This window comes from Acomys minous, assembly GCF_964271855.1.
Source record: "Acomys minous genome assembly, chromosome: 12".
NCBI classification, from domain to species: Eukaryota; Metazoa; Chordata; class Mammalia; order Rodentia; family Muridae; genus Acomys; species Acomys minous.
The window spans coordinates 45,493,409-45,506,940 of NC_140493.1; the positions used below are offsets into that span (position 1 = coordinate 45,493,409).

The window sequence follows — 13,532 nt, forward strand, 5'->3', positions numbered from 1 at the left end:
TCTGCTTGTCTGTCTGTCTGTCTGTCTTTCTGTCTTACTGCCTTTCTGTCTATCTATCTATCTCCTCGTTAACTATCATCTATTTGTGTGTATATATACATATATTATATAGGATATATTTTATATACAAAATTAAAAAATATATATCATATACTATATATACCATACACATGTGTGTACAGGGAAATATGTAAATGTATATACAATAAAAGCAAGGACTGGCTCCTTATCTGCCAAGTTCTGTTAGTTTTAAGACATATTTTTATCATGTTTGATGAGCTCTCAGATGACTTAATAGAATGTTCCAAGCAAATTCTAACAAAAACTGCTTTGAAAGCTCATGCTAGAGAAGGCAGGCTGCTTTGAAAAAAGATATTTAAAAAGTAAAGTAAGATAAGGACCATCTTCCATTTAAAGTCATTCATATTATAATCTTTTTCTTCCCATCTTGATGTGTTTAATATCATAAAAATATTGAAAACAGTTGATTAAATTACATATGTAGATAGTAGATGAAAATTGGGGAATACATACGGAAGATAGCTACACATTTTTGGGAAGGAGCTAAAATTCTAGAAGTATATACTGTGTTATGTATTTGATGCTTCAGGTCTACCAAAAAGAAGCATTGGTTTAGTTATAGAAAAAGAACAGTACAAAATAAACAAATTCTCAAAACTAATGTACTTTAAGAAGAGACATAACAATCATGGCAAACTTACAGCATTTGTCTGATTTTATCTCTTTGGAATCAGAGAACTGATATGTGAATATATTGTTCTAGCAAAAATTTTCCATCACATATCTAGTGCCTTGGGAGCCCAGTCTCCCAACATCCTTAGAGGGCAGTTGCCTAGGCCACATGTGTTCTGGGTTTCATGACATTCAGTTATGAATTTATCACACCATGTTTGGAGGTTTAAAATTTGATTCCCCCTCCTTACACACACATAATATTATGGAACAAAAGCACAGAGATACCATCTCATTAGAAACTGATGGGTCAGCTTTTCACAGTGTTGTCCCTTATTGTTAAAAAAAAAAAACTGATGTTGCCTCCTGATGTGACCAAAGTTTAAGAGAAAGGTTTAAGATCCTAAAAACATCATTGGTATTACAATATAACATCCTTTCCTCATAGTGGTGTGTGTATACTCATGTATATTTTTATTCTGTTGAAGAGTTAGGTAAAGGGTTTGTTATTTTAAAAGACCAGATACTAGAATTACCAAGTTTAGTCAAGTGCAACGTCAACGGTACAAACACACCAAGTCCAAAGGCCTGAGCCCGAAGGGTACTACTATACTATTCACACTAGATGGACGACTTGAAAGGAATCTGCTGTTTCAATAATGCATTGAAACAAATGGGAAGTGTAAAATATCATGTGAAGTGGGCTCTCTCTGATGTCTCTGTGATTCAAATCTATAGGAAAATGTCAACAGCAGGCAACTTGAGTCTTTTAAAACTCCAGAAGACATAGAGGAAAGGCAAGCAGATCCCCTTTCTATAACATCAACTTAGCAGGCTATGGACTTGCCCAGGGTGGAGGATGGAAAGTGTCAAAGGGTAGTTTCCTCATTTCAAAGCAAGTGGAATCATTTTCACTGTCTGAGTTTGTCAAACTCTTCAGGCAAGGTCCTGAGGCCCTTGGGGCTGAGGTGTGGGAAAGGGAAAGATGGCTGACTGGAAGTAACAGACCGGGAATGTGAGCATTTGTTTTTTCATGGACCTCAACTGAGACACCACATGTATTATTTAACTTATGCTTTATTTTGATTTTGAAAGGGAATGGAGACTCAAGAGAGATGACCTACCAAAGAACATTAAAAAAAAAAAGCCTGTATCTGCACCTTGCCCTTCAAGGCATCCAGCATGAACAGAGATGCTCAAGTGTCTTGTCTTCTCCTCCTTAAATTGCCTGAGGTTAGTAGTTAAGAGCATCGGCAGGTCTGGGTTTGAGTCATAAATAGTCACCTATGAATCATTCTGAATAGTTTATTTCTTTGACCCTTGATCACTCTTTATATAAGGTAAGAACAACAAGATCTGCTTTTTAGGTTAGTTGTGAGAACATCATGACGTAATCCGAGGGAAAAAAATCTCCCACCAGGGAAAGCACTCAGCACTCGTGGTTTATGAATGTTTAATAGTCTTACCAAAACCTATGAGTTCACCCCATGAAACTCGTGTGTGTGTGTGTGTGTGTGTGTGTGTGTGTGTGTGTGTGTGTGTTGATGTTTAAGTGTGTACATGCATGTGGAGGTCAGAGGTCAATCTCGACTGTCTTTCTTATTTGCTCATGTATCTATTGAAACAGTCTCTCACTGAGCCTGAAATTTACTGACTCAGTTAGGGAGGATGGCAAGCAAACACCAAAGAGCCTCCTGTCTGTTTCCTCTGTGCTTGGATTGTAAGTGCATACTGCTGTGCCTAGAGTTTTAAGGTGAGTGCTGGAAACCAAACTCAGATCCTCATGCTTATATGGTGAGTACTTTATCGACTGAGCCACTTCCCCAGCCCCATTTTGTTCCTTACAATCTTTTAATCAAATGCATTCCTTAGATAATAGTCTGTGGCTTCCTTATACCCTTTGGTAATTGGCCAGCTATAGATTCCTCTTTGCTTTCTCTCCCCCACTGCATATAAAGTCCTTAGGGTGAGAAATTGAGGCTATGAAACACTTTTTAAAATGATGTACTTTCCCCTTCAATACCTGTTTCTTCTTTGTTCTTGAAGTTGACTTGTGCCTGGTCTCTCCCATGCCCTTTATGCTTGATCAGCCTTGAACCTCTCAGATGCCCTGGAGCAAGCAGAGTCCTTCATACTTGTTGTTTTAGTGCCTTATGCTAACAGCACTCACCTCACCTGGAGCCCTCATCTCTGGATGCTGCCAGGTCACTAGCAATTCCAAATCTTGGTATTTGTTCCTTTGTCCACCAGTGAAACATCCTGCTGCAATGTTATAGAGTCACATTTTTCCCTTGTCAGACTTGGGGGCAAGGCATTTGCTTTTTCCTTTCCCTGGTTTTGTATTGTACTCAGATATAACAAATGATAAACGGTTGAGTAAACTGGATTAAATTAAAATCTGTAGCTTTTCTTTGGTCCAGTGTGTGTGTGTGTGTGTGTGTGTGTGTGTGTGTGTGTGTGTGTGTGTGTGTTGTGTACATGTGGGGTGATTTCTCTGACTTAAGAAAATGACTTTGATTACGTATTTCATTCCTACTGGAGACTATCTTTCTTATTTTGTCTTTGAGGGAAAAAATACTTGTAGCCATATTAAGAGAGTAAGAGTGTGTAAGGTACACCAACTACCATGGCTTCGGTGATTAAAGGAAACATCTTATGTTTACTTCCCTCTAAATGCTTGGTACTAGGTAAATTCAATCATCTCCCTAAGAGGAGGCTTCAGTTCCTGCCAATTTTCTATTTCCCAGTAGCATCAGGTAAGAGGTTAGGTTCCTGGGTAGAGAGCTGTCTACCTCTTAGCTCACTTCTCCTACCTCCCACCCTGCACGTTTCCTTGCCGCCGTTGCTTCTGCTTTCTCTGTGTATCTGGAGACACACCCCTGCTCCTGTTCTTCTCCCTGCACAGCACACCCTTTCACAGTTTCCGCACTTTGCTAATTGGCCTCTCAATTATGCACAGGACTTTCCTTTTTGGCAAATGTGTGCAGTCACGCAACCAGCACGAACAAGATACAGAGCAGCCATGTCACTCCCCTATTTCCCCTACTGTGCAGGCTCCTTTGCTAGCAACCTATGTACTCCTGTCCCAGCATTCCTTGTATCTGCACATCTGTTTTTCTGTCTCTGCTATTTTTGTCCTTTATAGGATGTCTTGTAAGTCACAGAATCTCCGCCTCTTGTATCTACCATCTTTCCCTTGGCCTGCTGTATTTGAACTTCATTACCGCTGAGGGTATCAATGTCTTCACTGCTGAACAGTATTGCATCAATCATATTTGCTTATTTCACTTGAAGAATCGTCTTTGGCATCACTTTCTCCGGGAAATACTCTCGGATAGAAAGGTTACATTCTGCCTCTGTGGTTCCAAGACCACAGGGTAGTCTTGTGGTTGACAAGAGTAAGATAACACATTCTGTGCATTGACTACCAACCCCTGAATTCCCATCTAGATTTATTTTTACGAAAGGAGGTGGGCATTCATCTTTTTCATGTTCCCAACATGTAGGGGCATGACTGCACCTAATGGCTGCTCAGATGCAGCTGTGACAGGATCTCCCTTGGAACGTGACAGCCTTAAATTTGGAATTGAAGAAGTGAATTTCTACTTGACATGTGTTATTTGATCCTTACGATAGCCTCAGAAACCAGTACTGCTATGTATACTTTACAAAGCAGAGACTTGAGTTCCTCCTACTTGAACCTAATTCCCACTCTTATGTGAAATGTGACAATACTATTCCTCTCTCATTTATTTGAGTGGATCCAGGAATATGAGCCTGTGTTTTGACAGTAGATGCCCAACTCATCTCCTCTATTTTCTAGCTTAGCTATGATTAAGGCAGCTGAAAAAAATAAAGGTATTGTCCTGTTGGCTAAAACACAGCTCTCAAGTTAGGTCAAACAAACTGGTGGTAGGATGGCCCAGCACTTCGCCGGTTCTTGAGAATGGGCTAATTCGCTGCAGATGGCTGGAGCTGGCTAGGAAGGACAGAGCTCTGTGTACCAGCTCTGAGCCTGCAGCTGGATGGCACCTGGCCTGGTGAAGGAAGAGTAGCAGGCAGACTGAAAGGAACAGATTGATTATCACTCAACCAGCTGTCTTTCATGGGAAAATCAATCTCAGAAATCCCCCACCTGAGACTGATAAATAAGCCACATTGGCTTCCAGAGTGTGAGAGGGTCAGGGGTCTCTGCCCGGGGACAGAACACAGAATCGCATTGGCATTGGCGATGAAAGCTGAATCCTTTCCTCCCTGATTTCACATGCAGGCCCTCACTTCCGCAAGGACTAGGATGGAATTGAATGCAACTCACATGGGCCAGCCGGTCAAATCTGGCAAAGAGCTCGTTGAGCATCCTGACCAGCTCCTGAGCAGACAAGGTCGTAGAGAGGTTGGTAAATCCTTTGACATCTGCAAAAAGAATACTGAACGATGGGGAAAGAAAGGGTGGGGGAAAGGTGGATTAATATTTTCATCTGTTCTGGGAGAAACACAAACTCCATTCAAATAAATCAACCGTGTCTTTACTCTGAGATTTTAGCTCTCTGCCGTGGATGCTAAGAGGAATGCTTGTGTGTTTAACAACTATGTCAACAAAGGGTCAACTTAGAAATCAGGAAGGACAAAAGGAGAGCTGAAATGCATGGTTCTGATTCTGTGTTGTAAACCACTCTCAAGAAGGTCATTTCAAGGAGACCCATTTGTGATTCATCTGTTTTCATAATGTACAGTGACACAGGTGTCACTAACACAGAACGGTACTGATCCTGGGTGGGGAGAGAACACAGATCCTCTCCAACCCTTGAACCCTCTTTGCATGTGATCTATCCTCCCTGCCAGACAACTAGAAGTAGGGTTCCCCCAAAATGACCAGCCAAGGTGGCAATGCTGAGAGACCTTGGCAGAAGGATTAGATAAACGCTCATGTTACTTTATGCATATGGCTTTGGACATGGAACAGAGAGAGTGTCCTGCAAAGCCTTCTACAAGCCAGGCCCTGCATGACCACTGTCTGTGTCATTCTGCCCAGCTAACCAGTGGGGCTAGCGCTGTGGTCTCCATGCTGGTGGCATGTAACAGAGCTGGTACTGTCATCAGACGGCAGTGCCCCACTCATCTTGCCATGCCATTTCAGGACTCACCCTCTGGGAGGTGTCAAGGTATGGTTTATCCTCCATCTCTTTGCACATTCCGTGCTGCTCCCCAGCACTGCTTGGTCCTCTCTATTAAAATCCTACATGCTCGTCATGACCTCCCTCATATGTACGCAACGTCCCCAGATGATGTTGCCTGTCACTCCCACCTCTAGTGTCTCACCAATTCTGTGCTCGACCCACCCAACGACACTTAACAACAAGCATATTGACAAGTGGCTCAGTGGGTTCCATCTATTAGTTATGAAGCAAGATAAATATCACCTCTGTGTTCTACCTGCCAAGAAGGTAGCCGACTTCATTACATGTTTTCTGAGTCCAGTCAGCAGAGCTACTCAAAATTAGGTCCACCTTTTGAAGAATATGGATTGTTCTAAATGGAGAGCCTCTGGCCCTTTGTGGATGTACAGTAACATATGTGCTTCAGCGAGGGCCTTGGGTGAGTCCTGTGCACACTATGATGCAGAGGCTCCTGATTCCGACGTGGTGCAATAAAGGGTTGGTGAAGGACAGAAGCAGTCCCCAGGGCTTTGCTCTCATTCCTTTTGTCCTTCTGTTTCATCTAGGTGCTGGACTCAAGGTCAAAAGCTTTCTTAACTCTAAACAAAAACTTAGAATCTTCCAATAGGTATAACCCCACCCTTTACCAGTAGGAGGAAATGATCACATAACACATGATGAGACTTAGAAATGTGGAGGAGCTAAGTCTTAGGCAATAGTCACCAAAGAAACATGGAAAATGAAAACAACAGTAGAGAAGGGAGAAGAAATGAGGCAGGTTGCTACGAAGAGGGCGACAGGATTAGAAATAATTTCAAAAATGCTCCTAATACCACTGCAGGTGGCTTTGGGGGTTGGGGAGGGGGCGTAGCAGCCGGTCTAGCTTTGTTCTCAGACACTGGCTAAGAAAGATCCTCCTCTGCTTTCCTCCTCTCTGCTCTTATTTTAGCATTCAGTGGCCTCCTAACAGGCAGGCAGGACAAGTCCTCTGCCACTGGTGAAACTTTATCCTGCCAGCACCAGGAGCCTATGGCTTCGGGCATCTTGCTGCTGCCTCTTGGAGAGGAGCAAGTCCTAGGGGTTGCAATGCTTACAGAATTCTTTCTTAGAAACTGCTTCTATTACTCTGGGGCACGGCAGGACAGGAGGCCACATGTTCTCTTAACATGGTGTGAATTCCTGGAAAAGAGACCCTATCAGAAGATGTGTTAAATAAATGAGCGAAAATGATTAACAGAGTATGGAAGCCAAGCATGTTGCGTGTACTCAGGAGCCAGAGTCGAATGCTGTTCATGTGCAGGCTTATTTTATCCCTCTAAAGGTGGTTTTTCATTTCTCTCTTCATGGTGATAAGCACTTTCATATTATGTATATGTATATACATATATATATATACACACACATATATGTATATTCATAACAACACCTGTGTATATTCTGTGTCTCTCATTTTGGTGCACTGTCCTACAGAAAGCATAACTCTGACTCAGGCCTTTAGCAGAAATAGCAGCAGCCCTGACTTGGATGCTGGGGTTTGCCAAGCAGATCTTTGCAAAAAACAAAGATATACACATATACATATACATATGCATATATACATAAACACATTTATCCATAAAAATTTACTTATTTGCTTTTGATTTTCCAAAAAGCCATTTAATTTCTGCTCTGTCTGGGCCTCCCTTGACTGTCAAGCTACTTTGCCACCAGGGAAATACAGTGGAAAACCAGGTATCATCTGTACATCTCAAAGCTCATCCTTAGCTAGAGCATATCCTTTGTCAAGAGTTCATGTCTCTGCTTTGTAAATCTGGCTGACCTGACCTTCATCTCAGCTAGGACCAAAAGGACCATCTGTCCCACACAAGCTTCTCTACACCCCACCCCATCCTCTACTTCCTTGCTTCTGACCCACCTCTAAGAAATAAATCACCTATTATCGTCCTTTGCACACTTAATAATAAAGCTCTCCAGTGTGTTTGTTGAGTACTATATACTATGATCCAGAGGCAATATTGATGGGCCCATATGTTTTTTTCAGAGCCAAAGTTCTGTGTGGGTGCCTCTCGTGGGAGGTTGCTTTTCCCAAAGGTCTGCTCTGCAAACTCCACCATTCGAGTCAGGGTTGCTCTTATCACTGGCTGCTGAAGGCCTGACTCAGAGGCTTGCTCACTTCAGGACACTGCACTGAAATGTGTGTCCTCAGCGCTGGGTGCAAAATACACATGGGTGCTACTAGGAGTTGCTACTACTTGCCATCAAAGCTGAAAAGAAAGTGTGTGTGTGTGTGTGTGTGTGTGTGTGTGTGTGTGTGTGTGTGTGTGTGTGTGATTTTAGGAGCTCATCAATACATGAATTTTTTATCCAACGCTGGGCAATCTAGCCTTATGAGATTTGGTAGGAGGGAAATACAAATTTACTGTGTAAGCTGAAAATATCAGATGCTAGCTTTCCTGGCTTTTCTAGAAAATGACTACGCTTAGTCAGACCTATACATTCACCTCAGGCTTTAACTTGAAATGAAAAAAAAAGGGGGGGCTTGAGGAACAGAAAGCTGAATGAAGCAGAGGCAGCAGCACCCCAGATCTGCTGAGGAATTGTGGGCCCTGTATCAGAACAGTGGGTTTTCCCATAACAAGTGGTCTAATCAGAGACCCCTGCAGTGGCACCCCAGGTGGCTAGTGTTCTGATGTGATTTTGAGCTATTTGTCTGGCTCTGTGGCTGTTCTTCATTTCAGCCCACTTCCCCCTTAGCTTTTCTACCCTTCCCCAGTCGTGCAGCAGTGAGCTTCAGTGTAGCCTCCCAGTGCACGTTAAAGCCACCCAACCCTGATTGTTTGCAACTAGGAAATATGCCTGAAATAATCTACAATATGCCTGATACTCAACTAGGTTTTAAAAGCTATGTTGTGTATATCTATCTTCATTCTCGTAATATGCAGAAAACTCTGCAAGGCAGCTGTTTCAACCATCAATTTCACAGATAGGCACTGAAATTGAAATAAATGAATTATTCAAGGCCACATACAAGGAAAAAGTCAAAATTAAGATCTAAATTAAGGCCTTCATTACTATGGCGGCAACTCTCTGGATTTCAGTGTCTGTCACACACACACTACAGTGCTCAGCATTATAACAAACAGATGGACTGATAGACGGGTGGATGGCTATCTGGACAGATGGATGGGTAGATTGGTGACAAATGAATGAATGGATGAGCCGTTGGAAGACTGAACAGATGACCGGGTGGGTGAATGTACAAATGTATGTATATACGAATGCTTACAAAAATGTGTTTAAAATGGAAGGAAGCTACATCTTTCTTTGTGCTGATTTCAAAATGCTGTGAGTACTATAGGGAGGAGATGTAAGCGGTTATAACTGATGCCCCCAGGTGGTATTTTGGGATGAATATTTTTATCATCTTCTAAAGGCTTTTGGACTTAAAATGCAGCACACTAATATTAAAGGATCCTTGAAATAAATCAGTGGGCAGAAGTAATAAACATTTCTGACATTTTTCTCCAGCCCCAACCTGGACGTGTCGATGCCGCAGGATGAATTATGACTCCTTAATAGGCCCATCAGCTAAATGAAGGACTATGTCGTACCCGGCACTCCAAGCAGTCTGATGAGAGGGGCAGGCGCACAGGGACCACTGATCCTATGGGGACCAGGGCAGGGTGTCCTGTTTCTCACCTGACATTCTCATAGCGGTGGATGTAGATGCGGTGGAACTGATGCTGCAGGTGTTCATCCTCCACGTTGGTCATGTCGTTGATCATTTCCAGGACGACAAACCTGGGGAGCACAGACAGCACGAGCCGCTCCTAGGAGAAGCAAGGAGGACAGCTTGTTAGGCTGACCCAGGAGACCCACACGGGCTGGGAATAGAAGTGCAGGAGCCCAGCACTGCTGGAGGAGTTGCTAGTTTTGTATTACTATTCCATGAGCATGTGAGTGTCTGTGTGGTGCCTACTGAAGTGGTGTTTACAGTCTACTGAGGAAAAGGGACACCACGTATTTCACACCCAAAGACACAGGTACACATGACTAAGATGTGACGGGTCACATGGAAGAGCAGAGGGTCATAAAGGAATGAGATGGTGATGGTTGATGAATGGCCTTTCCTTAGAATGATGTGGGACCTGAGTGTTTGTAATGAGCTGTTTCTTCTAGAAAGAGTATATAGTTAATGCCCATGCTTTCCAGGTTGAGGAAGGATGTGAGTAAATGGTGGTAAACAAAGGGAGGTGGTTGTAACAGACAATGAAGAGACACATATACACTGATCTTACAGCACAAGATGCTGGTATCTAATTCTTACAATAACTAGAAGGAACACAGCGGTACTAACCAGAAGCCTACTCACAAGTGAAAATACTCCTCTGACTGATCTGGGGGAATGTATTGTTTGTGGGACCAGTGGAAGAGGTGAAGGGGTCACTGGAGGAAACTCCTGAAATGCTGGTGATGGGAAGTTGGGCTGGAAAAAGAATTCATAGGGCTGGCGGAGGGAAAGCGGGTCTCACGGAGATGGGTGGACTCTGAGCCTGGCTAAAAGGAAGAGCTGCTTCAGGTCTGGAACCAAGGGAGTGTAGTAGGGAAACCAGCTTATGAGGCTCCAGCTCTCTTTAGAAAATATTTTTCATTAAATGTGTTTCTTGACAATTTTACACATCTGTACAGTGCTCTGGTTACTCTCATCTGATTCTTCTTTGACCTCCCTTCACCCTTAATCAATCTCTATTCTTTCTCATATTCATGTGTTTAGTTCTGTTTTATGACCCACTGCCTTTATTTAGGGCCATGTGTTTGGACAGTCCATTGAGACTTAGTGGGGTCATCCTTGGGTACAGAAACAGAACATGACTTCTCTTCTTTTGAAATCCACCAGTAGTCAAAAACTCTGTGGTTAACCACTGACAGGCTCAGGATTGTGCAGGCCCAGTGCAGGCTACCACAGAGGCACCAACTCTTCATCAAAATGAAAAAAGAAGATGCATGCAGTTTGTAAATGGAGACATGGCATCTGATAATGATACAAGTCATGGTAATAGTGATTACTTTGTAGAGAAAAGGGAGCCCCAGTTAACTAGCAACACAAAGTAAATCCTTGAACATCCTTGTGAGCTGAAACCAATACAAGAGTCTGGATTCTGATACAGGGATGGAGACAAATGCATTCAAATCACTATTTTGAGTGCTGCTATATGGCTCTAAAGCATTGTCATTTGTTCTCTTATGTGTTACATGAGTCTAAATATCACTACAGAAAGCCCTCATCGAATGTACTAACGACTTGAGCTGAGCATCCAGAACGCAATGGTCCTCCTTCTACTCCCTGCTGGGGTTTTTATGGCATGGGGACATCTTCACATTCTGAGTGTTAAGAAGGTATTGCACCCTGTCACTTAAGTGATGCCATATGTGCCTTGGATCCCTAATTTGTCCAGAAAAAAAAATAATATTACCGCCTACTTTGTGGGGTTGCTGTGAGAATTACTGAAGTGGAATTTTCAAGGACCTGGCATTATTCCCTCCCACTTCGCTCCACTCTACTTAATCCTGCCCCTCATACAAAGGGCTTTATTAATGAAGTGCCCACTGAGTGCTGTATGAAAGCGCTTCTCCCCTCTTGAAAACTGTCCTGTAATGATTCTGAGAGGTGTAAATTTTTTTTTTTTTGCAAATGCCCCTCCATGTGTCTTTCTTATGTTCACTAATGCTATTTGTCAACTTCCCAGGTGCTTATGGCCCTGTTCATATAATTGATCCTGAATAGGAATAGGTGCTAATCATGGTCTTGAGGACCACTGGTGCTCAGAATGGTGGATGGCATTTAATTATAATGCCATTTACCCACACGGCACAGCCTGGGAAAGAAGGGGTAATTGAGATAAAGCACACAGTGTATGCGCACACACACACACACACACACACACACACACACACACACACTGTGGTCAGCTGGCAAGAGTACTTGTGACTTACCCTTCCACCAGTAGTTGCACTAGGGGTGAGGCCTAAGAACTGAAGTGACAAAGAGATGGGCTTGCATGAGGAGGAGAGTGGCACCAAACATGGTAAGGTGATGCTGCTGCTTGCATAGACTGTCTGGGTCGCGAGACATGAGAAGAGGCACTCTTAGGAAGCTCCTCCTCCAGGAAATCCAGATCTGTGTTTGCGAGACTCTTTCATGAATTCTATCCTCTGACCATCTGGTGCAATAGCTGGCAGCTTTGTAAGTCGTGGGCTCTGCCCCCTTACAGACCCACTGAGTTGGATTCTAAGGCTAGTATTTGGTGGGTACAGTATTTATAGGTCTGAAGGTGTCTGGGATATCCAGGCTAGTCAAACCGATGCTAGGCTACTCTAAATCAAGCACTGGTAGGCACTGGATGATACCTTAAACTTTATGTAGCTTCACCGTAGCTGACGTTTGTCAAAAACATCAAAGCCATGGTATAAGTAAAGGCATCACCTTAGATGTCAATAGCAGAGGACTCAAAACAAATCACGTGACCCTAAATAATGTGATTTTTTTTTTACCAGTTACACTCTCTACAAAATATGTTCTTGCCCTCTTTCACCCACACCACAAGATTCTTTAAAAATATTAACTTATTTTCATTTTATGTGTATGTGTGAATGCTTGCATGTATGTATATGCACCATGTGTGTCTGCTGCTCATGGAGACTAGAGTAGTGCATTGGATCCTCTGGAAGGCAAGTTACAAGGCAGTTGGGCCACCATGTAGGCCCTGGGAACCAAACCTAGGCTCTCTGCTAGGCCAGCAAATAAATATTCTTAATTGCTGAGCCATCTCTTGAGCTCCACAAGGCTCTTTTAACTCTTAGGGTTATAGAGAGGGTTCAGCAGGTCAGGACCCTGGATGCTCTTTCAGAGGACTGGGGTTTGATTCTCAGCACCCACGTGGCTCATAGTAATCTGTACCTCCAGTTTAGGGGCTCCAATGGCTTGGCCTGGCCTCTTTGGGCACCAGGCACACGTGTGAGGTGGTATAAACACAGAAAGTCATTCATACACATATGAAAATTCTCCTGGTGAAGGCAGCAGCCAAGACTTGCTGTGACAGGCTGAGTGATGCTATGAGGATCCAGGGACTAAAAGCTTGAGTGCACCAAGCAGCTGTAGGGGAGATGTCCAAGTAGGGTTCCTGAGAAATGGGTGGTATTTCAAACATTTTCACTAATTATGGTAGTAACTTAATCATTTACTCAAGCAATAATTACTAAGAACATGCCATATGCCCTCATAGATCCAGAGATAGGAGAAACGTGGGGAAAAGCTGAACCCTTCAGAAGGGAGGTTTTATAGATAGAACTTGAGAGGATCTCTGCATGGCATGCTAGGGCAGCTCTAACAGCAGCCATGGTGGGCCAGACACTGAGTTAATAGGGGCCACCGCACACAATCTCAGGTACAACTCACCATCACTGGATAGAGGGAATACTTATTTTACAAACAAGAGAGGGTAAAATAACTTCCCATAGTCACCCGGTAAAGATAGGGCAGTATCTGGTTTGTTGGAGGCTTCGGCCACTTTTAGAGCCTTTTTTTTTTTTAACCTTACCTGAGATATTAGTTTCTGAAAAAAATATTCTCTCAAAGCCCAGTTCCCTGAAGTAAAACATTTAATTAGTTTGTAAATGAAAAGC

The 13,532-nt window shown here is 43.1% G+C and overlaps 1 protein-coding gene across 4 annotated transcripts in view; it reads right to left on the reverse strand.

Annotated features, from left to right (window-relative positions):
* The window catches only part of ADCY8 (adenylate cyclase 8), a 210,137-nt gene that overhangs the window by 109,779 nt on the left and 86,826 nt on the right, over nt 1–13,532 (reverse strand). For all 4 annotated transcript variants that reach the window (XM_084747915.1, XM_084747917.1, XM_084747916.1 and 1 more), the window contains 2 exons: nt 9,549–9,679; nt 5,009–5,120 (listed from right to left, as the gene is read on the reverse strand). In XM_084747915.1, the coding sequence (XP_084604041.1) occupies nt 5,009–5,120; nt 9,549–9,679 (243 nt within the window). The remainder of the gene's footprint in view (nt 1–5,008; nt 5,121–9,548; nt 9,680–13,532) is intronic.